We start from the raw sequence: 27,660 nt of genomic DNA on the forward strand, positions 1-27,660 counted from the left end.
TGAATTTTGCCGCACGTGTGGAAGATGGACTTCCCATGGTCTTCAGTAGGAACTTCAAGGCCGGAAACCGCAAACCGGAAACCGGAAGCACTGGTGGGCAGGCTCACCGGAAGTGAGGGCCAGTTACCTTGCCTGAGGTGATTCGCGGGGTCGCTCGCAGCCAGCCGCAGCTGTTGGCGTGTGCGGGCAGCAGCCCTGGTCTCTCTTTCCAGGGCGGCTTCACCGTCTGACCCCCCCACCTGGAGTTGCCGAACCTCCGGGTTCCAACACTCCGGCTCTGAGGGCGCTTCTCTGCCCAGGCCTGGCTCGGAAGGTGGTTTTCTAGAATCTTCCGCCGAGTGCTGTCCGCCGTGGCGGCTGCGGGTTAGTGGCGCGCGTCCTCCGGGTTGGAGTAGGAAGCGTGGTTTACGTTCGCGCCCCGGAGCGTTTGTTTTTGTCTGGAGCGAGTGTTTGTTCTAGAAAACTCTAAACTGTTGGTGGTGAGGCGGTTGATGCTCAGCTGTGGAGAATTCCGGGACAGCCCCGGATTCTAGCACAGTCCTTCGGGCGGTACAAGTGGGTCAAGCACGAAGGACGTTCTTAGTGGTTTTTTTCTTTTTTCCCGGAAATTAAATATTTATTTTCATTTTTAAACGTGGAGACAGGGTCTCCTCGTATTTTTTTCTTTTTTTCGGGTCCGGTCGTGGGGCCTGAACTCTGGGCCTGGGTGCTGTCCCTCAGCTCTTCAGCTCAAGGCTAGCGCTCTACCACTTGAGCCACAGCGCCACTTCCGGCTTTTTGCTTATGTGATGCTGAGGAATCGAACCCAGGGGCTCAGGCATGCAAGGGCAAGCGCTCTACCACTGAGCCACTTTCCCAGCCCCCCATTGCATAAGTTTTGATGAATGTCCAGGGCTACTTTTTACCTTTAAGGGGGCCACAACTCTTACTAAATATTCCAACCTGAGTGCTCTATATAGTTTTTTTTTTTTTTTTGTCGGTGGTGGGGCTTGAACTCTGGGCCTAGGCGTTGTCCCTCAGCTCTTCAACTCAAGGCGAGCGCTCTACCACTTGAGCTACAGCGCCACTAAATATTCCAACCTGAAAATAAGCAAATATTATGGTAGAATATATTCTCTGGAGCTTCATATTTATTTTTTTTGAGCTTCATACTTTTATTCCGCCATTTCTTCACCCAGGTCAATTGTTTATGATAACTATTCCTGGCTTAAAGATTGGGATGAAGTGATTTTTCAAATTAAATTTAGATTTTCTACTGTTATAAAATGAATATATAGATGTAAGTTGAGAAAATATTTTAATTTTTATGCTACTTCATAATAGTGTCAGGAAGAAATTACATTTAATTTAAACATCCTAATGTCCAGTAGGCGGCAGCATAGTGCTTTTAGTTTCTGTGTCATAAGCATACTGATGTGATAATGTTATTCTGAGAGTGAATAGATACGGTATGTTGTTTTTTTTTTTTTTTTGCTTATGTGGTGCTGGGGAATTGAACCCAGGGCCTCAGGCATGCAAGGCAAGCGCTCTACCACTGAGCCACCTTCCCAGCCCAGATACGGTATATTGAATGTGTATATTAGTGCCATGATCTGCAATAAATTATTTGAGTATAAGTATCTTTTTTCCTTGTCCTTGGGCTTGAGCTCAGGGCTTGAATTTACCCAAAAAAGTTATTTTATATGCAGGCCATTATAAGTATGAACACCAAAAATAAAATACACTCGAGGCAGTACTTTTTTTTTTTTAAACCATGAACAATGGAACATTGTGCCATTTTATTTTCTGTTTTACTTTTCTAGTCTGGCCTTTCATTAAAAGAAGTTCTGGTTAAGACATATTACAATGATTTCTTAAGAATGAGTCATGATAGCCGGCGCCGGTGGCTCATGCCTGTAATCCTAGCTACTCAGGAGGCTGAGATCTGAGGATCACGGTTCAAAGCCAGTCCGGGCAAGGAAAATCTGTGAGACCCTTATCTCCAATAAACCACTAAAAAACCGGAAGTGGTGCTGTGGCTCAAGCAGTAGAGTGCTTGCCTTGAGCTGAAGAGCACAAGGACAGTGCCCAGGCCCAGAGTTCAAGCCCCACGACCAACCAAAAAAAAGAAAAAAAAAAAGAATGAGTCATGATGGCTGGGCACTGGTGACTCACAACTATAATCCTAGCTACTCAGGAGACTGAGATCTGAGGGTCCTGCTTCAAAGACAACCCTGGCAAAAAAGTCTGTGTGACTTTTATCTTCAACTAACCACCAGAAAACAGGAAGTGGAGCTGTAGCTCAAAGTGGTAGAGTATTAGCCCTGAGCACAGAGGCTCAGTGCCTAGGTCCTGAGTTTAAGCACCATGGCTGACAAAAAAAAAAAAAAAAATCATAATTTATAGTTTGATTTCACTGTAGCTTTATTCCACCTATAGTTTTATTTCATAGGTTGTGTGTGTGTGTGTGTGTGTGTGTGTGTGTGTGTGTGTGTGAATGTGAATTGCTTTCTAATGGAAAACACTTCAGGAAACTCTGTAAAGGGCTATTGTCAAAGGAAGCAATAAATGTTAAAGGTAAATACTTTTGTTGATAGGTTATGTTCTTCTGTCAGTTTTGGTAGCAGTTTTTCTTTTTCATTTTTTATTACTGGGATTTTGAGCTCTGGGCTTCACGTTTGCTAGGCTGGCTCAAAATAGCTGAACTATACCTCCAGCCCTGTTTCCCACTGGTTATTTTTCAGATAGGTCTCACTTCTGGCCTGGGAATACATTTAAGCTATAGTCTGCTTACTATAGTTTTACCATTGTTGCTGTGATTATAGGCTTGCACCACTACATCCAGTTTCCCTCTGTGGGAAAGAGTCTTACAATTTTTTCTCCCCAGGCTGGTCTGGAACTATGATCTTTCTAATCGGAGCCTCCTGCATAGTTTCTAATGACAAGCATGTGCTGTTGGTAGAAATTTGCATTGCACATGATCACATTGTATTATAATTATTATCTATCTATCTATCTATCTATCTATCTATCTATCTATCTATCTATCTATCTATCTATCGCCAGTCCTGGGGCTTGAACTCAGTGCCTGGGCACAGTCCCTGAGCTTCATTTGCTCAAGGCTTAGCACTCTACCACTTGAGCCACAGCACCACTTCTGGTTCTTTCTGTTTATGTGGTACTAGGGAATCTAACACAGCGCTTCATACATGCTAGACAAGCACTCTACCACTTTCTAGTCCCTTGTATTTCTTTAACAGAGATCCTGAGAAGTCTTTTATTTTCTGAGACAGTATCTCACTATGTAGCTCAGGCTAGCTTTGAACTCACTATCTTTCTGCCTCAGCCTCCTTTGTGTTGGATACTACAGTACAAGTGTGTGCCACCATGCAAATCTTCCGTCTTGTTTGTTTAATTGATTACAATTTGAATATAGAAGGGATCAACAGATAATAGTTGCATGAATGAATGCATGATTTTTCTTTGTTTCCTTTATTTGCTTATATATTAATATTTTCAGACTTTAAGGTACTACTTAGTTCTGGTACTTTGAAGTTTATTTAACAAGATCAGGCTTGCATTTAAATTTTTTTTTTTTTTGTCGGTCATGGGGCTTGAAATCTGGGCGCTGTCCCTCAGCTCTTCAGCTCCAGGCCAATGCTCTACCACTGGAGCTACAGTGCCACTTCTGGTTTTCTAGTGGTTTATTGGAGATAGGAGTCTCATGGTCTTTCCTGCCTGGGCTGGCTTTGAACCGAGATCCTCAGATCTCAGCCTCCTGAGTAGCTAGGATTACAGGCATGAGCCAAGGGCGCCCGGCAAATTTTTCTTTTTTTCTTTGAGATGGGGTTTCACCGTGATGCCTAGGTTGACTTCAAACTTGCATTCTTGGTGTTCTCAGACTCAAAGAAATAGGAACCACAATTGTATACCACAATACCTGGCTTGAGCTTTAGATAAGAGTCTTATCAGCTTTTTCCTGGGCTAGTATCAAACTGTCTTCCTCATCTGAGATGTGAGGATTCCAGTTAAAAGCCAGCCCAGGGATGCAAGTCCATAGATTATTATTTTTTTTTTTTGTCAGATATGGAGCCTGAACTCTGGGTCTGTGCACTGTCCCTCAGCTCTTCACCTCAAGGCTAGCGCTCTAGAGCCACAGCACCACTTTTGGCTTTTTCTGCTTATGTGGTGCTGAGGAATCAAACCTAGGGCCTCATGTATGCAAGGCAAGCACTCTGTCACTGAGCCACCTTTCCAGCCCTGCAAGAGATTCTTATCTCCATTTAACTATCAAAAAGCCAGAACTGGAGTTGTGGCTCAAGAGGTAAAGCACCAACCGTGAGTGAAAAAGCTAACAGTGCTCAAGCCCTATCTGTCTGCCTATTTCTATTTCTCTCTCCCTCTCTCTCCCTTCTTCTCCCCCTTTCTCACACACACAGAGCTAGGCATAGTGTTGTGCATTTACAGTCCCAATTACTTGGGAGGCTTGGTGCTATAATTATTTGAGGTCTAGAGTTCAAGGACAGCCTTGGAAAAAATAGCATAACCCTGTATCTTAAAAAAATATTAAAAAAAAGTTCAGCTGGGTATTGGTGACTCCTGCCTGTAATCCTAGCTATTCAGGAGGCTGAGATCTGAGGATAGTGGTTCAAAGTCAGCCCAGGCAGGAACGTCCATGAGACTATTATCTCCAATTAACTACCAGAAAGCCAGAAGTGGTGCTGTGGCTCAAGTGGTAGAGCACTAGCCTTGAGCTGAAGAGCTCAGGGACAGCACCCAGGTGGAAAGTTCAAGCCTCCTGCCTTCCCCCCCCCCCCCCCCTCCATCCCAGACAGAACAGTCTGACTCCATCTATAGAAATAACCAACAAAAGCCACAATAGAGGTATGGCCCATTGGTAAAGCCCCCAAGTGAACAAGCATGAGTCACTTAGTTCAACACTCAGTATTGGCAAAAAAATAATAAAAAAATAAAAAATATAGATTTCCCCCCCCCCATTTTTTCCATCATATAAATGTCCTCTTATTTGTGATATCTTAAAAAAGTTTATCTTAGTAGGCTGGTAATGTGGCTCAGTAGTAGAGTGCTTGCTTTGCATGCAATGAGGCCCTGGGTTCGATTCCTTAGCACCACATAAACAAAAAAAGCTGGAAGTGGCGCCGTGGCTCAAGTGGTAGAGTGCTTGCTTTGAGAAGCTCAGGGACAGTGCCCAAGCCCTGAGTTCAAGCCCCAGGACTGGCAAAATAAAAAAGTTCATCTTAGTTACTGGAAATCAGTGTGGTTGCATATGCTACCTTACTACTTATGACTTCCAAATATCCTTTTTCCACCTTTTCTAAAGGCTAGGAATAATTGGTTACATTTAGTATAATGGACAGTGCAACAAATACTGAGTGCCTAGCTTTTTATATTATATTGACAGTGTGAGAATACAAAACTAAAACTTAGTCACTGATTAAGAACTTACAAAATAATGGCTAAAGCAGCAATTGCTGATATAAGATAAAATATGGGGCTGGGAAGGTAGCTCAGTGGTAGAGTGCTTGCCTTGCATGCATGAGGCCCTGGGTTTGATTCCTTAGCACCACATAAGCAGGAAAAAAAAAAGCTGGAAGTGGCACTGTGGGTCAAGTGGTAGAGTGCTAGCCTTGAGCTGAAGGGCTGAGGGACAGCACCCAGGCTCAGAGTTCAGACCCCACGATTGGACCAAAAAAAAAAAAAAAGATAGAATATGATAAATATGTATGCAAATAGTTTCAGTTTAGCACTTGGTTATATGGAAATAAAAGACTTCATAGGCTTTAGTGGAGGTATACCTTAGGAAATGTAATATTTCTGCACTATTAGATTATAAAATGTCTTTATGAAATTACCATCTGAGATTAGATGATTAGTGTTTTTACACAATTTTAGATCATGTCTGTATTTTTTCTCAATTAGATCATGTCTTGTGGTTTTTTTCAATCTTTTTTATAGTATACACTTAACCAGATTATGTTTAATGAATAAGTATAGTTTTGGGCATAGTTTTACTTTTTGTGATAAATGTGATCCATATTTTATACTTAAATTCTGAATTTATTACTTATGAAGGAGAGATATTTATCAGATGATTTGGCATTTAGTTCTGGTCATAAGCATTCCAAAGAATAAAAAAATTGTGTATAAAACCAACTTATGTATTTAAGAAAAAATAAATTGGGAATTAGTTTTTTAACAACTTTTTTGGGGAAAGTCAAATCATTTTTTATATTTGTAGCTATTGTTGACAATTTTGTTTTATTTCTTGAGTATTTTAGCTAATATTGAAGTCTACTGATAGTTGTTATGTGAAATGATAGTGTGAAATTGATGCTGTTATAGTATAACGATAAGGACGTGACTCATGTATTTTATGTACACATGCATTCAACTGTAGTGACAAATGGCTTCATGCTGTGTGATTAAATGCATATTAGCGTTTGCCCTAGGCATTTGATTATTACCATCTTTACTTCATTACATTACCACACTGTATGGCCATATAATTTATAAGATAATACACACATCACTTTGTTGCTGATAGGAATTATTCTGTTTTATGGATGGTGTCCTTTAATTTTGCCTTTCATGGATTATAAAATTGGTTAATATCTGCTGAAGTGAATCACTGGAGAAGCAAATAAAGATGTTGGCCTCAGGTCACAGTGTCATTTGTGATACTGGCAAAAATCTTACAGGCTCATTTATCCCTGTACATGATTGATAACAGCATGGGTTAAATGGGGAAAGCTTTGCTTCCATTAAAGGATCATCATGAATGAAGACCTCCCACTTAAAAGTCAGGCATGATGAGAAGACAAGAGACTATCTACAGGTCAAATTAAATAACTTAAATAATTTAAGTAGAATGACAGTGTAATTTGTCCATTCTGTGTTATTACTCTGACCCCTATCAGGACTATGGGCTAACTTTCTTTTCATTGTAGAGTATTTAAAATGTAATTTTAATACATACCTCTAAAGATAAAAGTCTTTATAGCTCTTGAATTATAGCAAAATACAGATTTTTATTATGTGCTTTTGAAAATACTGTTTTAGAAAAACTTCAATATATGTGATATAAAATCAGTAATATGATTTAATAGATAAAATACTTTAAGCATTTTGTGGTATATTTGCTTTATTTAAAAATACTTAAATAATAAATATGTTGTGGATCAAACCCAAGGCCTCATGTATGCTAGACAAGTGCTGTATTACTGAGGCAGGTTTGGGGTAGAAGTAGGGAAGAATGATGGAAAGGGTGATGACACAGATCAAGGGGCACTGTACTCAATGGACACGTTAACTTGAAACCCCTTTGTACAATTACGTAAAGATTTAAAAAGTGGTAAAAAAGAAATGGGAATACTTTAGTCTAAATATTATTCATTTTGATTTAGAGTACTAAGGGAAGGTGAAAATAGGTCTTGAATTGGGAATAAAGGAAGAGTAAAATTAAGGTGGCAGCAGAGTTGAAAAATTATTCTAGGTTTAAAGGTGGGTATGGACATGGATAGACATAGTAAAGAAGTAGATCAAAGTAAAGGAAGTCTTTTGAGTGCAGAAGATTAAGATTGAAGAGGAGGATGAAGCTGGGCACTGGTGGCTTATTCCTGTAATCCTAGTTACTCAGGAGCCTGAGATCTGAGGATCACGGTTCAAAGCCAACCCAGGCAGGAAAGTCTGAGAATCTCCAGTAAGCTACCAGTAAACTGGAAGTGGAGCTGTGGCTAGCAAAAAGACCTCAGGGATAACTCCCAGGCCATAAGTTCAAGTCCCATAACTGACCAAAAAGAAAAAAAAAGAAAAAAAGAAAAGGAAGATGAAATTAGAAAATAGGAACCCCCCTTTCTCTCCATCTTGTCAGCTGCTTTTGTTGGGAGCCCTCCTGCACCTAAGGCAGGAAGATGGTGGCCGCCAAGAAGATGAAAAAGTCTCTGGAGTTCATCAACTCTAGACTCACCACTTGTTATGGTAAGTGGAAAGTACATGCTGGGGTACAAGAAGACTCTGAAAATAATCAGACAGGGCAAAGGGAAATTGGTCATCCTCACCAACAACTGCCAAGATTTGAGGAAATCTGAAATAGAATACTGTGCTATGTTGGAAAAAACTGGTATCTATCACTATGGTGACAATAAAATTGAACTGGGCACAGCATGTGGGAAATACTACAGAGTATGCACACTAACTATCATTGATCCAGGTGATTCTGATATCATTAGAAGCATGCCAGAACAAACTGGAGAAAAGTACAGAATGCACAATTTTTCTTTGATAAAACTCACCAGAGCTGGTTTAAAAACAAAAACAAAAAAAAATAGGAACCCTTAAAATTCAATAACATACACGTGAGCTTGATTTGTATTATAAAAAGAATTCTTGAATTTAGAGATTGAGATCTAAGTGATATTTTATTTAAGCCCCAGGACTGGCAAAAAAAAAAAGTAATACTGGAGAAAATATGCAAAGCAGAGAGTAAAAGAGAAGATTAAATAACATGGAAGGTTGGCTATAATTCATGTTTGAGGTAGGAGCATTTAAGTAGAGTGATAACAGAGGAATGGTACAGAATGAACCTAAGGGACAATTAGAAGGAAAACTAACAGGTCCATTTGAAGATTAGATTTAGAGGATAAAAAGCTAAAAGAATGAGAGGATGAGATCAAGAGAGTGAGCAAGGGGGTATGGGAAACAGGTAGAGAATGAGAAAAGATTTTATGAGCGTTGGAGATTTTGGATACTGACATGAAAGATTTGAGGAGGAATAAAAATTATACATTTTGATTCATTTAATTTGAGATGAAAGGGATGTTGCATCAGGAATTATTCACATGGTAGTTACATAATAGAATTGTGGAGCTGAAATAAATCTCATGTTAAAGTATTGCAGAATGGTTAGTATCAGAATGCAGTTACATGGCTACCTATAACAGAGATCGCCAAATACTTTCAGAACCTATATAAGTGGAATAAATTCATTTAAAATTAACTAATGTTTAATCTCCTATACTCATACTAGGCCCTGTCCTAGGTGCTGAAAATATAACAGCCAAGATAGATGAGCTCATGCTCTTACAAAGCAGGAAAGAAAAGAGCTAGAGTAAAATTTGCACCAAATTTAGTCAATATTTTGGATAGTGGTAAGTATTGCAAAGTAAAATAAGGTGTGTAAAAGTGATTGGGAATAGTATAGAAGTAAAATTAGACCTAAGACCAGAATAAAACACAAAGGTAGTTAAATGTAAGGATATTGAGGTAGAATAGTAGATCAGATGTACATATGGCAAGTATACAGGTCTTAAAGCTGAAATAAATTTTTTTTTGTTGGTCATGGGGCTTGGACTTTGGGCCTGGGCGCTATACCTCAGCTCTTCAGCTCAAGGCTAGTGCTCTACCACTTGAGCCACAGTGGCACTTCACTGAAAAAGATTTCATATGCTATTTTAGTGAAAGATTTGCTGGATGCTGGTGGGTCATGTCTGTAATCCTAACTACTCAGGGCTGAGATTTCAGGATTGTAGTTCAAAGCTTGCCTGGGCAGGAAAGTCCATGCAATTCTTACCTCCAATTAACCACCAAAAACGTAGGAGCTGTGGTTCAACTGGCAGAGCACTAACTTTGAGCAGAAAAGCTCAGGGACAATGCCCAGTTCCTTAGTTCAAGCCTCAAGACCACATTTACACAAAAATCATAGAAAAACCAACACCTTTGTACTTCTCACCTAGATTCACCAGAGTAAACATTTACTATCTATCTATATCTATATCTATCTATATATGCGTTATCTCAATATGTACTTTTTTTTTGGTTGTCGGTCATGGGGCTTGAACTCTGGGCTTGGGTGCTATCCTTTAGCTCTTCAGCTTAAGCAAAGTGCTCTACTGCTTAAGTCACAATGCTAGTATTACAAGCATGAGCCACCAGCACCCAACTTCAATATGTACTTTTAATGAGCTGGATGAAAGTAATTTATAAACATTATAACACTTTACTCTGAAGTACTTAAACATGTATCTTTTTATTTTTATTTTTTATTTTATTTATTTATTTATTTATTTTGTTGGTCATGGGGCTTGAACTCTGGGCTTGGGTGCTGTCCCTCAGCTCTTCAGCTCAAGCGGAGCGCTCTACCACTTGAGCTACAGCTCCACTTCCGGTTTTCTAGTGGTTTATTGGAGATAGGAGTCTCACCGTCTTTCCTGCTTGGGCTGGCTTTGAATCCCGATCCTCAGATCTCAGCCTCCTGAGTAGCTAGGATTACAGGCGTCAGCCACCGGCTCCCGGCACATGTATCTTTTTAATAACAAGAGTAAGGACATTCTTTTTTATAGCCATCCAAGAAATATCATACTGATTTAGCAATATCATCTACTGTACTTGATGTTCAAATTTCCCTATCTGTCCCCTATCTTTAGTAAGTTATTTGTTTTTCAGTCCAATTGAAGTTTACACATTGCATATAGTATATGTCTGTTGTCTAATTTACAGCAGTCTCCCTGATATGTTAAATGATATTAACTAATGTGTTACTTTATTTTTGATGGTTTGATTTACATGTTGTCACATTTGCTAGGCAGGTGCTCTACTGCTAGAGCTATGCCCCCAGCCCTTTAAGCTCTATTTTTTTTGGTCAATTGTGGGGCTTGAACTTAGGTCCTGGGTACTGTCCCTGAGCTTCTTTGCTCAAGACCAGTGTTCTCCCGCTTTGAGCCACAGCTCCACTTCAGTTTTCTGGTAGTTAATTGGAGATAAGAATCTCCTGGATTTTCCTGACTGAGCAGGCTTTGAACTATGATCTTCATATCTCAGCTTCCTGAATAGCTTGGATTACAGGTATGAGTCATAAGTGCCCAGCTACCTCTGGTTATTTTTGGTATAGAATCTCAACTATGATTTCTATCTGGGTAGAGCAGAAGACTCTGAGACAACTGGTTTCTAAAACAAATAGCCAGCACCACTAATAAATATCACTAATAATTGGGAAAATTAAATAAAGTAAGATATTACTTTACCTCAATAAGAATGGCTATTACTCAAAAGACTAAAGATAACAAGTGCTGACAAGTATGTGGAGAAAGGGAACCTTTGTTCACCATTGGTAGGAATGTGAATTAGCACATGCCTTATGGAAAACAGTATGGAACTTCTTCTAAACATTGAAAATAGCCACGTATGGTGGCAGGCAACCTAGTAGCAGCTACTTGTGAGGCTGAGGTGGTAGTTGAATCACAAATTTGAGGCCATCCTGGGTAACGTAGACCGCATAACAAAACTCTATTACAAACAAGCAAACAAACAAAAGTCGAACTACAGAATGACTTAGCTGGGAATATGGCCAAAGGAAATGAAATCATACCATCATGATAACATGAATGGAGCTAGTGATCACTATGTTAAGTGAAATAAGCTAAACACAGTGTGTAAATAATTGTATTTATATTTGGAATGATTTCATGGAGGAGTAAAATGGTGGTAATAAGAGGCTAAGGAATGCCAGGCACTGGTGGCTCACGCCTGTAATCCTAGCTACTCAGGAGGCTGAGATCGGAGGATCGCAGTTCAAAGCCAGTCCAGGCAGGAGAGACCGTGAGACTCCTAAACCGGAAGTGGCGCTGTAGCTCCTTGAGCTGAAGAGCTGAGGGACAGCGCCGAGGCCCAGAGTTCAAGCCCCATGACCGACAAAAAAAAAAAAAAGGGGCTAAGGAATGTAGCGGGAAGGAAAGTTTGGGAAATAAATCAGTCGTTGATAGGAGCAAGTTGTGGCATATTGCATAGTAGAGTGACTATAAATGATGTACTGGGCATTTCAAAAAGAAGGAAGATTTTGAAAGTTTTGTCATAAAGAAATGATAGGGCCAGGTACAGTGGCTTATACTTGTAATTCTGGCTACTTGGCTGGCAAAAATAGGGAAAATAGTTTAAGGCTAAGTATGACAAAAAACTAGACTCTCATTTCAACAAACAAGTTGAACATTAGCAGATGTCCTAGCTATGTGGGAAGCATATGTTTAAGGATTGTGGTCTGAAGTCAGCCCTCGGCAAAAAGTAAAAGACCTTATCTGAAAAATAATCTAAAGCAAAAAGTGCTGGAAGCATACCTCAGGTGGTGGAGAGTTTACCTCCTAAGTGCAAGGCCCTGAGTTCTAACTTAAACACCATGTATTTGTCTACTGTTCCCTTTTCCATTTATCCTCCCCTCTTCCACAAGCCCCCTCAACTCAAAATATGTTTCAGCTTCTTGATATTTATTTTGTTAAACTGTTTTAATTGTTCAAAGAGTTGACACCTTGGAGTTTTACTCCTGCATATACTATACATTAGTCTTGTTCATCATTTTGTATTTCAAGCTTCCTCAAGAGATTGGTTTTATTCTTTTAATTTTTTATTTTTTAATTTTCAGTGGTACTTATGGTTTAAAATCGGCATCTAATACTTGTTCCCACTTGTACTATACTTCTATTCCCCTATTTGTACTGGTTATTATTATTATTATTGTTGTTTTGTTTCAGTACTGGGGCTTGAACTCAGGTTCTTATGCTCTTGTTCATCCTTTCGCCTATTGCTGGCGGCACTCTTCCACTTGAGCAGTGCCTCCAGTTCTGGCTTTTTGCTGGTTAATTGGAAATAAGAATCTCTGGGACTGTCTGCCTGGACTAGCTTTAAACTGTGATTCTCATATTTCAGCTTTGTAAGTGCCTGGTTTTGTAGATGTGAGCCACTGGTGCCAAGTTGGACTGGTTATTTTTTATTTATTTTTTTAAAATTCTTAAATTTTTAAAATTTTATTTTGTCATTTGTGGGGCTTGAACTCTGGGTCTGGGCTCCGTCCCTCAGCTCTTCAGCTCAAGCCTATTGTTCTACCATTTGAGCCACAACACCACTTCTGGTTTTCTGGAGATAAGAGTCTCTTGGATTCTTTCATGCATGTGTTTCTAACGCATTTATAAGATTATCTCTTTGTTGCTTTGTATGTCCCTCCCCCACAGTATAACCCCTGCTTTCACTATATTTGATGTCAGTATAACTTGTGGAGGAGATGGGGAAAAACCAGTTGTTTAAGGATACAGGTGGACCTGTTGCAACAATGAGAAGTACAAGTTGTCATGTCCAAAACGAGCTTTACAACGTCGGTGCGGGGGGGGGGGGTGGGGAAGGGGGGGCAGGAGAAGGATTGGGATTGGGGAGGAGGGGGGAGGCTGGGAAGGGATGTGAAGGGTAAACCAAAGGAGGAGGGTGCAATGCTTGGTAAGAAATGTACGCATTATCCTGCCCATGTAATGGTAACCCCTCTGTACAGTATGTTCACAAATAAAAAAAAAAAAGAGTCTCTTGGACTTTCTTCCCAGGCTGGCTTTAAACTGTGAGCCTCAGATTTCAGCCTCCTAGGATTACAGGTGTGAGCCACAAGTGCCTGGCTATTTTTTTTTTTTTTTTTGCCAGTCCTGGGGCTTGAACTCAGGGCCTAGGCACTGTCCCTGAGCTTCTTTTGCTCAAGGCTAGCACTGTATCACTTGAGCCACAATGCCACTTGTGGCTTTTTCTGTTTATGTGGTACTGAGGAATTGAACCCAGGGCTTCATGCATGCTAGGCAAGCACTCTACCACAAAGCTACCTTCCCAGCCCTGAACTGGTTATTTTTGAGATTGGTCTTACTTCTTGTACTGGTTTACCTGGATTGTGATTCTCCTATATTATGCTTCTTGCTATTGCTGGGATGACTGACACAAATCACCATGCCTAACTTCTTCCATTGAAATAGAGTCTTGTGAAATTTATGCTCAGCTTGGCCTGACTGTAGTATTCCTAATCTCAGCCTCTTGTGTATCTGGTATGACAGGGGTATAATACCATACCCAGCTATTGGTTGAGAAAAGATCACCTGGACTTTTTGCTTGGGCTGTCATTTAAAACAATAATCCTCCTGATCTCAATTCTTGAATAATTAGGATTATAGATATGAGCCTCCATATCTAGCTTGATTTTCCTTCCTTCCTTCCTTCCTTTCTTCCTTCCTTCCTTCCTTCCTTCCTTCCTTCCATCCCTCCTTCCTTCCCTCCCTCCCCCCTCCTTCTTTCCCTCCCTCCCCCCTGCTTCCCTCCCCCCCTCTTTTTTTTTGTTGGTTGTAGGGTTTGAACTCTGGGCCAGGGTGCTGTCCCTCAGCTCTTTAGCTCAAGGCTCCTGCTCTGCCACTAGAGCCACAGCACCACTTCCTGTTTTCTGAGTGGATTATTGGTGATAAGTCTCACAGACTTTTCTGCATGAGCTGGCTTTGAACCATGATCCTCAGATCTCAGCCTCCTGAGTAGCTAGGATTACAGAGCCTGGCTTTCTTTTCTTTTTCTTTCTTTCTTTCTTTCTTTCTTTCTTTCTTTCTTTCTTTCTTTCTTTCTTTCTTTCTTTCTTTCTTTCTTTTTCTTTCTTTTTCTTTCTTTCTTTCTTTCTTTCTTTCTTTCTTTTTCTTTCTCTCTTTCTTCCCCTCTTCCTTTCTTCTTCCTTCCTTTTTCCTTCCTTCCTTTCCTTCTCCTCCTCCTTGTCCTCCTCCTCCTCTTTCTTTTTGCCAGTCCTGGGGCTTGAACTCAGGACCTGGCCACTGTCCCTGGGCTTCTTTTGCTCAAGGCTAGCACTCTACCACTTGAGCCACAGTGTCACTTCTGGGTTTTTCTGCTTATGTGGTACTGAGGAATTGAACCCAGGGCTTCATGCATGCTAGGCAAGCCCTCTACCACTAAACCACATTCTCAGCTTCATTTTTCTTTTTTCTTTTTTGTAAAGACAAATTCATTTTCCTTTTTTTTTCTGAAGAAAAACTTTCCTTATTAAAATGTTATTTTTATTTTTTCACTCCTAAAACATAATCTTACCAAAATAGAATTCTAATATTGTAAAATTAACTCTTTAAAATATACAATTTAGTTTTTTTAGTGTACTCTGAAGGTTGCAACTACCACTACTACTAATTTCCAAAGTGTATTTTGTTATCTCAAGAAGAAATCATTGGGGGCTGGGAAGGTGGCTCAGTGGTAGAGCCCTTGCCTTGCATGCCTGAGGCCCTGGGTTCAATTCCTCAGCACCACATAAGGAAAAAGAAAAAAGCCGGAAGTGGCGCTGTGGCTCAAGTGGTAGAGTGCTAGCCTTGAGCTGAAGAGCTGAGGGACAGCGTCCAGGCCCAGAGTTCAGGCCCCACGACCGGACCCCCCATCCCCCCCCAAAAAAAGAAGAAATCATTGGCACAATGGCCAGGTACTAGTGGCTTATGATTATAATCCTAGCTACTCAGGAGGATGAAATCTGATGATCAAAGTCAGCCCAGGCAGAAATGTCAATGAGATTCTTATTTCCAGTTAACAAGAAAAAAATCCAGAAGCAAGGTGTGGCTTAAGTGGGTAGTGTGCTTGCCATGAGTCGAAAAATCAGGTCAGGAGCACAAGGCTCTGAGTTCAAGCCTCAATAACACACACACACACACACACACACACACACACACACACACACACACACACACACACACACACACACACACACACACACACACACACACACACACACACGAGTTCAAGCCTCAATAACACACACACACACAGATTGTGTGGTGGTACACACCTTCCATCCTAGCACTTTGGATAAGAGGATCTCAATTCTGAGGCTAGCCTACAGTTGTTCCCTGAGTTTAAGGATAACGGGCTGCATAGGGAAACCCTTTATCAAAAAAAAAAAAAAACCCAAAACAAAAAATATCTACTCTTTTTTAGATAATTTTGTTTTGCTTTATTTCTTTAAACATAGTAAGCAGTAAGCATAGTTGCTCATATATGTTGTATGAGATAAAGCCAAATTCTGCAATATGTGTGTATTTATTTCCATCCATATGCTTTTCTTTTTTTTTTTTTTGGGTCCAGTCGTAGGGCCTGAACTCTGGGCCTGGGCACTGTCCCTCAGCTTTTCAGCTCAAGGCTAGCGCTCTACCACTTGAGCCACAGGGCCACTTCTGGTTTTTTTCTTTGTTGTTGTTTTTTTTTTTTTTTTTTGGGTCCGGTCATGGGGCCTGAACTCTGGGTCTGGGCGCTGTCCCTTAGCTCTTCAGCTCAAGGCTAGCACTCTACCACTTGAGCCACAGCGCCATTTCCGGCTTTTTTCTTTTTGTTTATATGGTGCTGAGGAATTGAACCCAGGGCCTCATGCATGCAAGGCAAGCGCTCTACCACTGAGCCATCTTCCCAGCCCCTGGTTTTTTTCTTTATGTGGTGCTGAGGAGTCGAACTCAGGGCCTCAGGTATGCAAGGCAAGCGCTCTACCACTGAACCCCAGCCCCATCCATATGCTTTTCAATTAGCTCTAATAATACCACATGGATTTCCATGCCTCTTACATTTGTGTGCTGTTGCTTTTTTTCTGAAAATTTATTTCTGAAAATTTATTGAGTACTTGGGATAAAATTACATTGTTCTGGAAGAAATTTAAAAAGAAATTTTTTTTTTTTGGTCGTGGGGCCTGAACTCTGGGTCTGGGCACTGTCCCTCAGCTTTCAGCTCAAGGCTAGCGTTCTACCACCTGAGCCACAGCACCACTTCTGGCTTTTTCTGCTTATGGTGTGCTGAGGAATTGAACCCAGGGCCTCATGCATGCAAGGCAAGCACTCTACCACTGAGCCACCTTCCTAGCCCTCTGGAAGAAATTTTTGTTTGTTTCTGCAAGGTTCTTATAGACATTACTAATGTCTTCATTTCAAACTGTTTTAATAAGTTGAGGGTTTTAAAATTATCACCCAACATAATACAACTTTCCTTAACCAATTCATTTGAAATTTGCTAGGGTTTAAGATTAGGGGAACGGAACGGATATGACAATGAAGGGGCTTCTGTGTGAGGCCTTTTTATTGAGTTTGAAGATTGTATTATTATGAGTTAATGTTCATTTAATCCTTGCAAAATAGCTATGACAAGACAAATTTTAGGAAGAGAATGTGTATTTGTCTTGTCATGAATCAACTAGTGAGGGCTCAACCCTTGATAGTAATATTTAGAACCCAGCCTTTGGAAGACTTGTGTTTAAAGGCTGAAATATAGTCTCCAGGGCTATTTAGGTATATAGAATAGACTATTGCTGCCAAATGAGAGAGAGAAAGAGAGAAAGAGAGAGAGGGGGCATTGGATAGGAGTAATACAAAACTTATTCAGTGTTTATCTTGGGGGGATCATGAGATACAGGTTTAGATTTTTATGGTATCTACTTGAAAAACATGATTTTTTTCATTTGAAACCTTTTATATTACAGGAAATGTTAATATGGAGAACAATTTCAATTCTGAATCATCTATCTTTACACTTCAAAGTTCTTCAGAGACAATGGTTTCTATTCAGCTCTTAGATTTTAAAACAAGTTTACTGGAAGCATTAGAAGAATTGCGAATGAGGAGGGTAAGCTGTTTTTTTTTTTATTGACATGAATGAGTTGTACAAGGGGGTTTCATTTTAACAAGTCCATTTATGTATATAGTGCCTTCTGATCATAATCATCCCTGTAACCATTCTCCCTCCTTTCCCTCCCTAAACCAGTCTCATCAAGTTGCCATGTTCCATTTTTACACACGTATTTAAAGTATTTTGTCTATATTCATCCTCCCTCCCTTTCTTCATTTGTCTTCCCCCTCCCACTAATGTCAACACTTCAGACATGAAATGTTTCAAATTCCTAATATTCTTTTGTTGTTGTTAAAATGTTAATTGTTTAAAGAGGTTTCATTATTGTGTCTTACACATGCATTAGATACCATGGTTGATTAAAAATAACTACTCTTGGGGATATTACATTTTTATTAAGTTATAAGATAGGTGCCTTTGAAGTGATTAAACAAAGCAGCATTGGTTAAGCAACAAAGTAAATGTATATTATAAATATTCTGAGTTCAAGGAATAAAATTCCTTTATGTTAAGCTGGGTGCTGGTGTCGCTTATACATAATCCTAGCTACTCAGGAGGATGAAATCTAAGGACCATGGTTCAAAGCCAGCCAAATAAAGTACCCCCCCAACCAAAAAAACCTGAAATGGAGCTCTGGCTCAAGTGGTAAAGTGCTATCCTTGAGCAAAAAGAGGTTCAGAGACAACAACTTGAACCTGAGTTCAAGCCCTAGGTCTAGCACGCATGCACACACACACACACACACACACACACACACACACACACACATACACACACACACAATTCCCTTATGTTTTATTTATTTATTTATTTTTTGTCGGTCGTGGGGCTTGATCTCTGGGCCTGGGCGCTGTCCCTGTGCACTTCAGTTCAAGGCAAGCACTCTACCACTTGAGCCACAGCACCACTTCTGGTTTTCTAGTGGTTTATTGGAATAAGAGTCTCACGGACTTTCCTGCCCAGGCTGGCTTTGAACTGTGATCCTCAGATCTCAGCCTCCTGAGTAGCTAGGATTAAAGGTGTGAGCTACTGGCACCTGGCCCCTTATGTTTTAAAGAGACAACTCTGAAAATTTTAAAGTGGAATATATATTGTTTAAAATTGTAAAAGATGGTCTGAGTGTGATAGTGTGTACCTGTAATTCCAGCAATTAGAGGCTGAGGCCTGAGGATTTTGAGTTTGAGGCTACCTTGGAGTATATAGAGAGACCCTCTCTTAAAAAAAAAATCAAGAATGTTGGTTTCAGCAGGAGAGCTTTTTTTTTTTTTTTTTTAAGGTCCGGTCGTGGGGCCTGAACTCTGGGCCTGGGCGCTGTCCCTCAGCTCTTCAGCTCAAGGCTAGCGCTCTACCACTTGAGCCACAGTGCCACTTCTGGTTTTTTTCTGTTTGCGTATGTGGTGCTGAGGAATCGAACCCAGGGCCTCATGCATGCAAGGCAAGCGCTCTACCACTGAGCTACCTTCCCAGCCCAGGAGAGCTATTTTTTGAATGCTCCTAAAAACTGGACTTAAAAGAGTGGGAATAGTCTTTTGAATAAATGTAAGTATATAAATTACTTCCAATGAAATTTCAATGATGAGGAAATGGGAATTTTTTCTGCCTTTTATTGGAAGAAAGCAATTTTTATTTTTCATGTTTATTCAGATGGCAATATTTCATCTGTTTTGCTAGACTTTAATTTTTTTTTAATTAAGAAAATTTCAAATATACACAATAGTTAAAAACAGTTGAAAATGAATACTTATATATCTACTATATGAATATAATATATAGCTTGGTATATACTAATGGAACTAAGAATATCCATACTCTTAGTCCTGAGAACATGAAAATATATTAGCTTATATGACAAAACAGACTACAGTTGTGATTAGGGATTTTGAGATGGAGAGATCATGTTGTATTTCTATATGTGCAGTGTAATCACAAAGGTGTGGTTTTTTGTTTTGTTTTGTTTTGAATCAGGATCTTGCTTTTAACCCAGTCTAGCTTCAGACTTGTTATCCTCTTGCCACAGCCTCCTATCTGAGTAGTTTTTCAAAAAAGGTTCTTATAAGAGATAACAACAGATTCAGAGTCAAAGAAATAGATATGGTGATGAAAGTAGGGATTACAGTAAGAGAAAGAGATTTGAAGGTGTTACGCTGTTGGCTTTGAATGTGGAGGAAAGCACTGTACTACATGTTAGAAAATGTATGAATGTGATGCTGAAAGAGGAAAGGAAATAGATTCTTCCCCACAGGTTCCAGAAGATCTGCATCCCTCAGCTTTCTGGCCTTTTCATCTATAGAGAATAATGTTATAATTTGTTACAGCACTCGAAATTGAATGTACCTACCATCTAGGTTCTGTTGTGTACTCAGATAATATATCCATCTGGCATTGATTTTGTTTTTTTGATACATTTTCAAATAAATTGCAAATTACTTTAATATGCCTGTTATTAAACTTAATAATATTTTATATATTTTTCTTACAATATAAAATAGAGAATAAAGTATAAAATTAATTTTTTAGCCTTCAATCCATATAGGTAAGAGGACTGCATATTGTTGCTTCCCAGACTCTTTCTAATCCAAACTATCCTTGATCTCTGAGATGCAACATCTTTTCTTAGTGCATAATAATTATGTAGTGTGGCTGAATTATGTTGAATTGGAGGTCCTGTGTCCTAATGAAAAGAAATTAGAAATCCATATTTCAACTTGACATCTTTTAGATTTAAAAATTGAAAGTAGCTTGAAGGTTTTTAAACAAATAGGTTTCTAGTACAGTATTTTATAATGTTACACTGTAATTAAAGATTCTATCGTGAAGAGTTGAGACTATTTTCCATTCATTTTATCCACTCATAACTTTTTACAAATTTTCTCAGTCTCTAAGAGAATTAAAATTTAATTAAGTAAGCTGGGTGCTGGTGGCTCACGCCTGTAATCCTAGCTACTCAGGAGGCTGAGATCTGAGGATCGCGGTTCAAAGCCAGCCCGGGCAGGAAAGGCAGTGAGACTCCTATCTCTAATAAACCACCAGAAAACTGGAAGTGGCGCTGTAGCTCAAGTGGTAGAGTACTTGCCTTGAGCTGAAAAGCTGAAGGACAGCGCCCAGGCCCAGAGTTCAAGCCCCATGACCGACAAAAAAAAAAAAAATTAAGTAGTTAATTATTATTAGTATTTGTTAAATTTTTGCCAGTCCTGAAGCTTGAACTCAGGGCCTGGGCAATGTCCCCTTGCTTTTTCACTCAAGAATAGTTCTCTATCACTTTGATAGTGCCACTTCTGGTTTTGTGGTAGTTAATTGGAGATAAGAGTTTCACTGGATTTTTTTTCTCCTAGGATGGCTTTGAACAATGATACTCAGATCTCACAGCCTTCTGAGTACTAGTATTACAGGTGTGAGTCATTGGCTCCATAATAGAGTTATAAACAAAATTTTATTGTAGTTGAGAAAAAGGACACATTGAATTTGCAAAATAATTATATAGAAATAAAGTTTTGAATTCTAAATAAACAATAAATTCAATGGAGTGTTGGGTAAAGTAACAATGATTTGCTAAGGAAATTATGAGGGAAAACTGGGCAGTTAGTAGTGTAATAACAAACAGTATTCAGTGCCTCATAAAATTACTGGAATTACTAATGAATAGATTCATACCCCTTTATGAGTATTATAATTCATAGGATAAATATTTTTATCCTACCTGGAAAATTGATGGGTATTTGGAGTTAGCCATAAAGCATTAGTATGTGTTCCTACTATAGTAGGATTTTAATTTGTCACACTTTCTTCAGAAATTATTTATCTTTCATTTTCTATCTGTTCTTCAAGCAGCTTTTAAAAGTTTTTTTAATAATTCCTAAGAAATTGTCACTGAGAAAATAAAATACTAAATTTAGCAAGAAAATCCCATCTCTAAGTTCAATAAAGTATCCCAGAATATAGAATCCTAAAAGTGTTTATTTTTATTAGATGCCTTAGGACTACAAGGATTTAAGTGTTTTTACAAAAACAATAAAAGAGGAGTAATTTGATGGTTTATTTACTCTTTATAACCTTTTGAAAGTGTCATGCTTTTTTTAAAGTGCTTGCTTCAGGCTGTAGTTTTACAAGATGGGCTGTATATTGGTCAGACCTTTTCAATTCTTGACCCTGAACAGATTTAGGGAGATAGTATATACAGCAGGCATATCTCCAAGAAGCCCAAACTGTCAATGGATACTTTCACTGTCCTTTTCAAACTTATGATTTATCTCCTACACAATGGCTCAACTTACTTTCTTATGTTGTCTAAAAAAAACCATCATAAGCCGGGCACTGGTGGCTCACGCCTGTAATCCTAGCTACTCAGGAGGCTGAGATCTGAGGAGGATCGTGGTTCAAAGCCAGCCCAGGCCTGAAAGTCCAGGAGACTCAAAAAACCACTAGAAAACCGGAAGTGGCACTGTGACTCAAGTGGTAGAGTGCTCACCTTGCACTGAAGAGCTGAGGGTAGCGCCCAAGCCCAGAGTTCAAGCCCCACGGTCGACAAAAAAACACACACAAAAAACCACACTCTTCTAGATACTTTCTTGGTCTTATTAAACAGTTTTCAAGATAAATATATTTAATATTCATGGATAGCTTAAAAATTTACTTAAAGTATCTTTTCCAACTGAGGCATAGCTCAACTGGTGGAGAACTTGTCTAGTAATCACAAATTCCTGAGTTCAATACATACTTAATATATTATGACAATTTCTGATACAGAAAAATATTAGTATTGAAATGTTCATAGCAACTCTTTTTTTTTTTTTTGGTGGCACTGAGCTTTGAATTTAGGGCCTTGTACTTCGAGGCGTTGTCTTGCTAGGTTAGGCCTTGTGTATTTTGCCCAGGATTGGCCTTGGATTTTGATCCTTTTCACTATTCTGCCTTTGGAACTATGTTTACAGGATATATCTCCATGCTCAGGTTGTTTGTTGAGATGAGGGTCTTACTAAGTTTTTTTGAGGGCTGGCCTCAATCTTTCTGATCTCTATTTCTTGAGTAGCTGGGATTTCAGGAGTACGTCACCATACCTGGCCCACAGCATTTTTATTTTTATTTTTGGCAGTACTAATGCTTAAATTAGAGCCTTAATTTGTTAGGCAGTCATTCTACCACCTCAGCCAGATTCCCAGTCCAGCAGTTCTTAAATTCTTCTGTTTTTCATGCAAGTATTTCTTGTATTTATCTTGAAGCATTCTATCAAAAAAATAGGATGTGCTTATATATTTAACACAGGTAAGATGATTTTGAATGGTTATCTGACCTTTGTAGGATATGACAAATGAATTCTGGGATTTTTGAAGGTGAGTAATACAACACAACTCTTTTATTGTAGCTACAATCTTTTAAAGATAGTATTATTCAATGCTAGAAACTCTGGAGATAGGGAAGCCCAAATATGGGCTTTTGAGCCAGGCGTGAGGGTGTGCACTTGTTGTACCAGTTATTCAGGAGGCTGACTTGGGAAGAGCTCATTTAGACTATCTTGGGCAACATAGCAATATCCCATCTCAAAAGACAAACCAGCCAAGCACTGGTGGCTCACTGCTGCAATCCTAGCTCCTCAGAGACAGAGATCTGAGGATCTGGTTCAAAGCCAGTTCAGGCAGACAAATCTGAGAGACTCTTATCTCCAATTAAAATCTATAAAAACCTAGAAGTGGGGTATGGCTTGACTGGTAGAGTGCTAGCCTTTTGTGGAAAAGCCAAGAAGAATGAGAAGCAATCATTTAAAGCCTCAGTACTAATCCTCCCTTTCCCCTCCACGCCTCCCACGCCCCCCCCCCAAAAAAAAGAAAAAGACAAACCAAACTAAAAAATTGGCTTTGCTTGTTTATCTGTTGTGACATTAGGCAAATTATATATTATCTTGCCACTTCAGTTTCTTCATCTGTAAAGTAACAATAATAAGAATATATTTTTTAAAATTTATCTTATGGTTAATAAATACATAAAAAGTGCCTTGTACAATACCTGGGTCATGATAAAATCTTAGAATCTACTCTAGCAACAAACAACCAACCATAAATTCATAATAAGATATATGTGAAAACAGATCTTGCATTATTTTAAGTTCAAGTGCTTTGAGAATGTATGTGTGTTATTATACTTCCTTCATATCCTTGAACAAATACATGCATACACACATTTATTCTTTCTGCATTTTGTTGTTGTTTTTAGATGAATCTCTTTAGGTTGCCCAGGCAGGTCAGCTGAAAATATAGGCCTGGATTTCTTGCTGCCAATAGATTTTGATAATGGGTGTACTGTAAGAGATTCTAATCTCCCTTATCATGTAGCACACACTGTTGGTATCTAGTGCTATGTTTTTCCTGTTTTCTTCTAAGTTGAAACAACCTTGAGGTGCCTCTCACCAGTGTGAATCAAATAAATCCTTACCGGTCTTAGTCTTGAAGCTTGAGTGTATCCTTCTAGCTAATGATTGATTTAGAGGTGGGTAAGTAACCCAGTTATGGCAATAAGATATTAGAGGAAATCTTTTGGGAAGCTCCTAGAAGATTTTCATTATCCTTTTAAGAGGATTTACTTTTCTGCTATAAGTTTCTTTCCTATCTGTCATTAATGCTTAGTTGTGAGAGCTGTTTTCTAACCATAAAGTGTGTGGAAAGCCTAAGGAAAATTACTTTGATAATGGCAATATGAAAAGATGGACATAGTCATACCTTTTGATGCTATTGTTGAGTAAGCCACTGAAATAATCCTAGAATTGCTCTGTTTATATGTATGTATGTGCTGGTCCTGGGGCTTGAACAGGGCCTGGGCACTGTTCCTGAGCTTCTTTTTTTTTTATGATTTTTATGGATTCCTTTTCTTCTCTTTTTTATTTTATTGTGAAAATTCCATACAGAGGGGTTACAATTACATTGGCAAGGCAATGAGTACATTTCTTATCAAGCATTGTTGTCTCCTCCTTTGTTTTCCCTTCCCATCTCTTCCCATCTCCCTCCTCCACTGAATCCCCCTCTCCCCCTGCCAAAGTTGTAAAGTTTGTTTTTTGACATAACATCTTATACATCTCATTGTTTCAATGGGTCCACCTGTATCCCTATTAAAACAATTTGTTTTTTCCCTTCCCCTCCACAAATTATACCAACATCAAATACAGTGAAAATGGGTTATACCGTGAGGAAGGGACATACAAAGCAACAAAGAAGTAATCTTATAAATATGTTAGAAACAATCACAAGAAAGAAAAAAAATTGAATCCTTATCTTGGGCTTCATTTCATCTAACATCAACTTATCTGACCATTTCTGCTTGTCTCAGACATATACTAGTTATTGCAAATAAGGGAAACCATAGGACCTATGTTTCTTTGGGCCTGGCTTACTTCACTTAATATAATTTTTTCCCAGTCTTTCCATTTCCTAACAAATGGGGCAATGTCATTCTTTCTGATGGAGGCATGTAATTCCATTGTGTATATATACACCACATTTTCTTGATCTGTTCATCTACTGCGTGGCAAAGGACATAGCTAGCAACATCAATAGAAAGCCCACGGATTGGGAGAAGATCTTCACTAGCCATACAACGGACAAGGGTCTCATATCTAAAATATACCTGGAACTCAAAAAATTAAATCCCCAACAACAAATCTTTAAAGAAACAACTGCCCAATAAATAAGTGGGCTAAAGACTTAAAGAGAAACTTCTCTGAAGAGGACAGAAGGATGAACAATACACACATGAAGAAATGCTCAACCTCCTTAGAACAAAAGAAATGCAAATCAGAACAACATTGAGATACCACCTCACCCCAGTTAGAATGGCTATAATCAAGAACTCTAATAACAACAGATGCTGGAGGGGATGTGGACAGAAGGGCATCTTACTGTATTGTTGGTAGGAGTGTAAACTTGTTCAACCACTTTGGAAAGTAGTATGGAAGTTCCTCAAAAGACTCCACATAGAGCTCCCCTATGACCCAGCAATCCCACTTTTGGGCATTTACCCAAATGATCACAAGACCATACTAAAGCTACTAGCACAACTATGTTTATTGCAGCATTATTTACCATAGCTAAGCTATGGAACCAACCCAGATGCCCCTGAGCTTCTTTTTGCTCCAAGTTAGTGCTCTACCATTTGTGCCACAGCTCTACTTCTGGCTTTTTGTTGGTTAACTGGAGATAAGAGTCTCATAGACTTTCCTTCCTGGGCTGGCTTTGCACCACAATCCTCAGATCTTGGCCTCCTAAATTGCTAGGATTACAAGTGTGAATTTCTGGCTCCTGGCCATAAATTGTATTTTAAATTTTGTTTTCTTTGTGTTCATCATTAATATTAAGAAATGTGACTAATATTTTTTGTGTATTGACCTTATATATTGTTTGTACCTCACAAAAGGGTTGCTCTATGCATCCATGAGGGAAGCAATTAGAAGCCAGTTACTTGAGAGGCAAGGTGGTAGCAGAGAAAAAGATTCATTATGATCAGCAAGCTGACTGGAAGATGGAGAACCATCTTCTCTGAAGGACCATCTTCTCTGAAGACTGTTTTAGTGGTGGTTTATATAAATATGGGTGATTGAAGACTTTTTATATAAATATGGGTGATTGAAGACTGATGGGAGACTTCTCACTAGTGAAAGTATGTGGCCAAATGACTCACAGTAGTTACCTGATCACAAGGTATTTATCAGATGTGTACATTTCAAGAACAAAGATCATTATTTTTTCAAGCTAATATTATTTGTCCACAAGCAATTTCTGATGTATTACACAATGGATAGGTTAGAGAAGGTAGCTGCCCTGAAGCCCTTCTACTGATCTCTGAACTGATTTAATGAACAAAACCATACTTTACTGGATTGTTGTGAAATGTAAGAGTCAAGTGAAGTTATGTTGGGACTCATGTGGTGATGCACATCTGTAATCCCAGCACTGAGAAATCCAAGGCAAGGAAGTTGTAAGTTTGAGGCCATCTTGGGATATATAGAAAGACCCTGTCTCAAAAACTAACAAAGCCAAATAAATAGAGACTTGGGCACTAAATCTTGCTGAACTCACTAATTCTAGGAGACTTTTTTTGTGTATATTTCTTAGGATTATGTATAGTCATTTATCAGCAAATAGACAGTTTTTTCTTCTGTTCTAATCTTTTTTTGTTTGTTTTTACTTATGGCTGTTGCAGTGACTAAACTTTCAGTATTGTATTGAACAGTAGCAATGAGAGTAGACATCCCTGTATCTTCTTGATTGAAATGAAAACATTAAGTTTTTCAACATTGTTAATGTAAGGGTTTTCTATTTTTTTCTTTTTTTTGGGGGGGGGTCCGGTTATGGGGCCTGAACTCTGGGCCTGGGCACTGTCCCTCAGCTCTTCAGCTCAAGGCTAGCACTCTACCACTTGAGCCATAGCGCCACTTCCGGCTTTTTTCTTTTTGCTTATGTGGTGCTGAGGAATCGAACCCAGGGCCTCAGGCATGCAAGGCAAGTGCTCTACCACTGAGCCACCTTCCCAGCCCTGTAAGAATTTTCTAAATGTCTTTGCAAAAGTAAAGGTACTTCCCTCCTTTCCTACCTTGCTGAGAACTTTAAAAATCATGAATGGATGTTTAGCTTTGTCAAAACTTCTTTCTGTATCAATTGATATTTTTCTTCTTTAGCTTAATGATATGAGTTAAGTTCACTGACTGATTTAAACAGTTATATTGTTGAATCACTGGTGGATTATGTTTGTTACAGTGTCCTTAAAGACTTATATTAAAGTCAAAGAGTCTGAAAGATAGAGTGGGGCTTGATCACCTCTTCCTGTGGGCTTCATGGAGCAGCAAAGACAAGCCCCTGGGGAAGGCTCTAAGGGAAACAGGGACTTTAGCTTTATAAAAAGTAAATTCAGTTATTGACCTATATGAGTTTGGAAATGAATTCTTTCTCAGAGATTATGGATACAACCTTGTCTTAGCCAATATATTTGGCTTTGTGAGACTTTATTTAGAAACTCCAAATGGGACCACTTAGGTTTTTCAGGACTAATTCAGTGTACCTGTGGCCTCATCTTCTTCTTCCCCAGCCCTGTGTTGCAAGTCCAGATTATACAATCTCACCTGTTGAAGAAAAAAAGACTTACATTAAAATTTCTATGATACTTCTCTTTTTCTTGTATCTTTGGTTTGGCATAATGTGAACCCCTTAAAGGAAGGTAGTGTGTTTCTTTCTCTCTTTTTCTAGAAGAGACTTGGTAAAG

At 39.0% G+C, this 27,660-nt stretch overlaps 1 protein-coding gene and 1 pseudogene across 1 annotated transcript in view; both read left to right on the forward strand.

Moving 5' to 3' along the window:
* Positions 1–205: 205 nt before the first annotated feature.
* The window catches only part of Ccdc73 (coiled-coil domain containing 73), a 115,765-nt gene continuing 88,310 nt past the window's right edge, over positions 206–27,660 (forward strand). The window contains exons 1-2 of the mRNA XM_070032649.1: positions 206–363; positions 17,279–17,421. Coding sequence (XP_069888750.1) covers positions 17,290–17,421 — 132 coding nt within the window. The 5' untranslated portion in view covers positions 206–363; positions 17,279–17,289. The remainder of the gene's footprint in view (positions 364–17,278; positions 17,422–27,660) is intronic.
* Positions 7,904–8,337, forward strand: LOC138834226 (large ribosomal subunit protein eL30 pseudogene; annotated as a pseudogene).

Source organism: Dipodomys merriami, unplaced genomic scaffold (assembly GCF_024711535.1).
Source record: "Dipodomys merriami isolate MVZ:Mamm:240054 unplaced genomic scaffold, mDipMer1.0.p SCAF_21, whole genome shotgun sequence".
Taxonomy (NCBI): Eukaryota; Metazoa; Chordata; class Mammalia; order Rodentia; family Heteromyidae; genus Dipodomys; species Dipodomys merriami.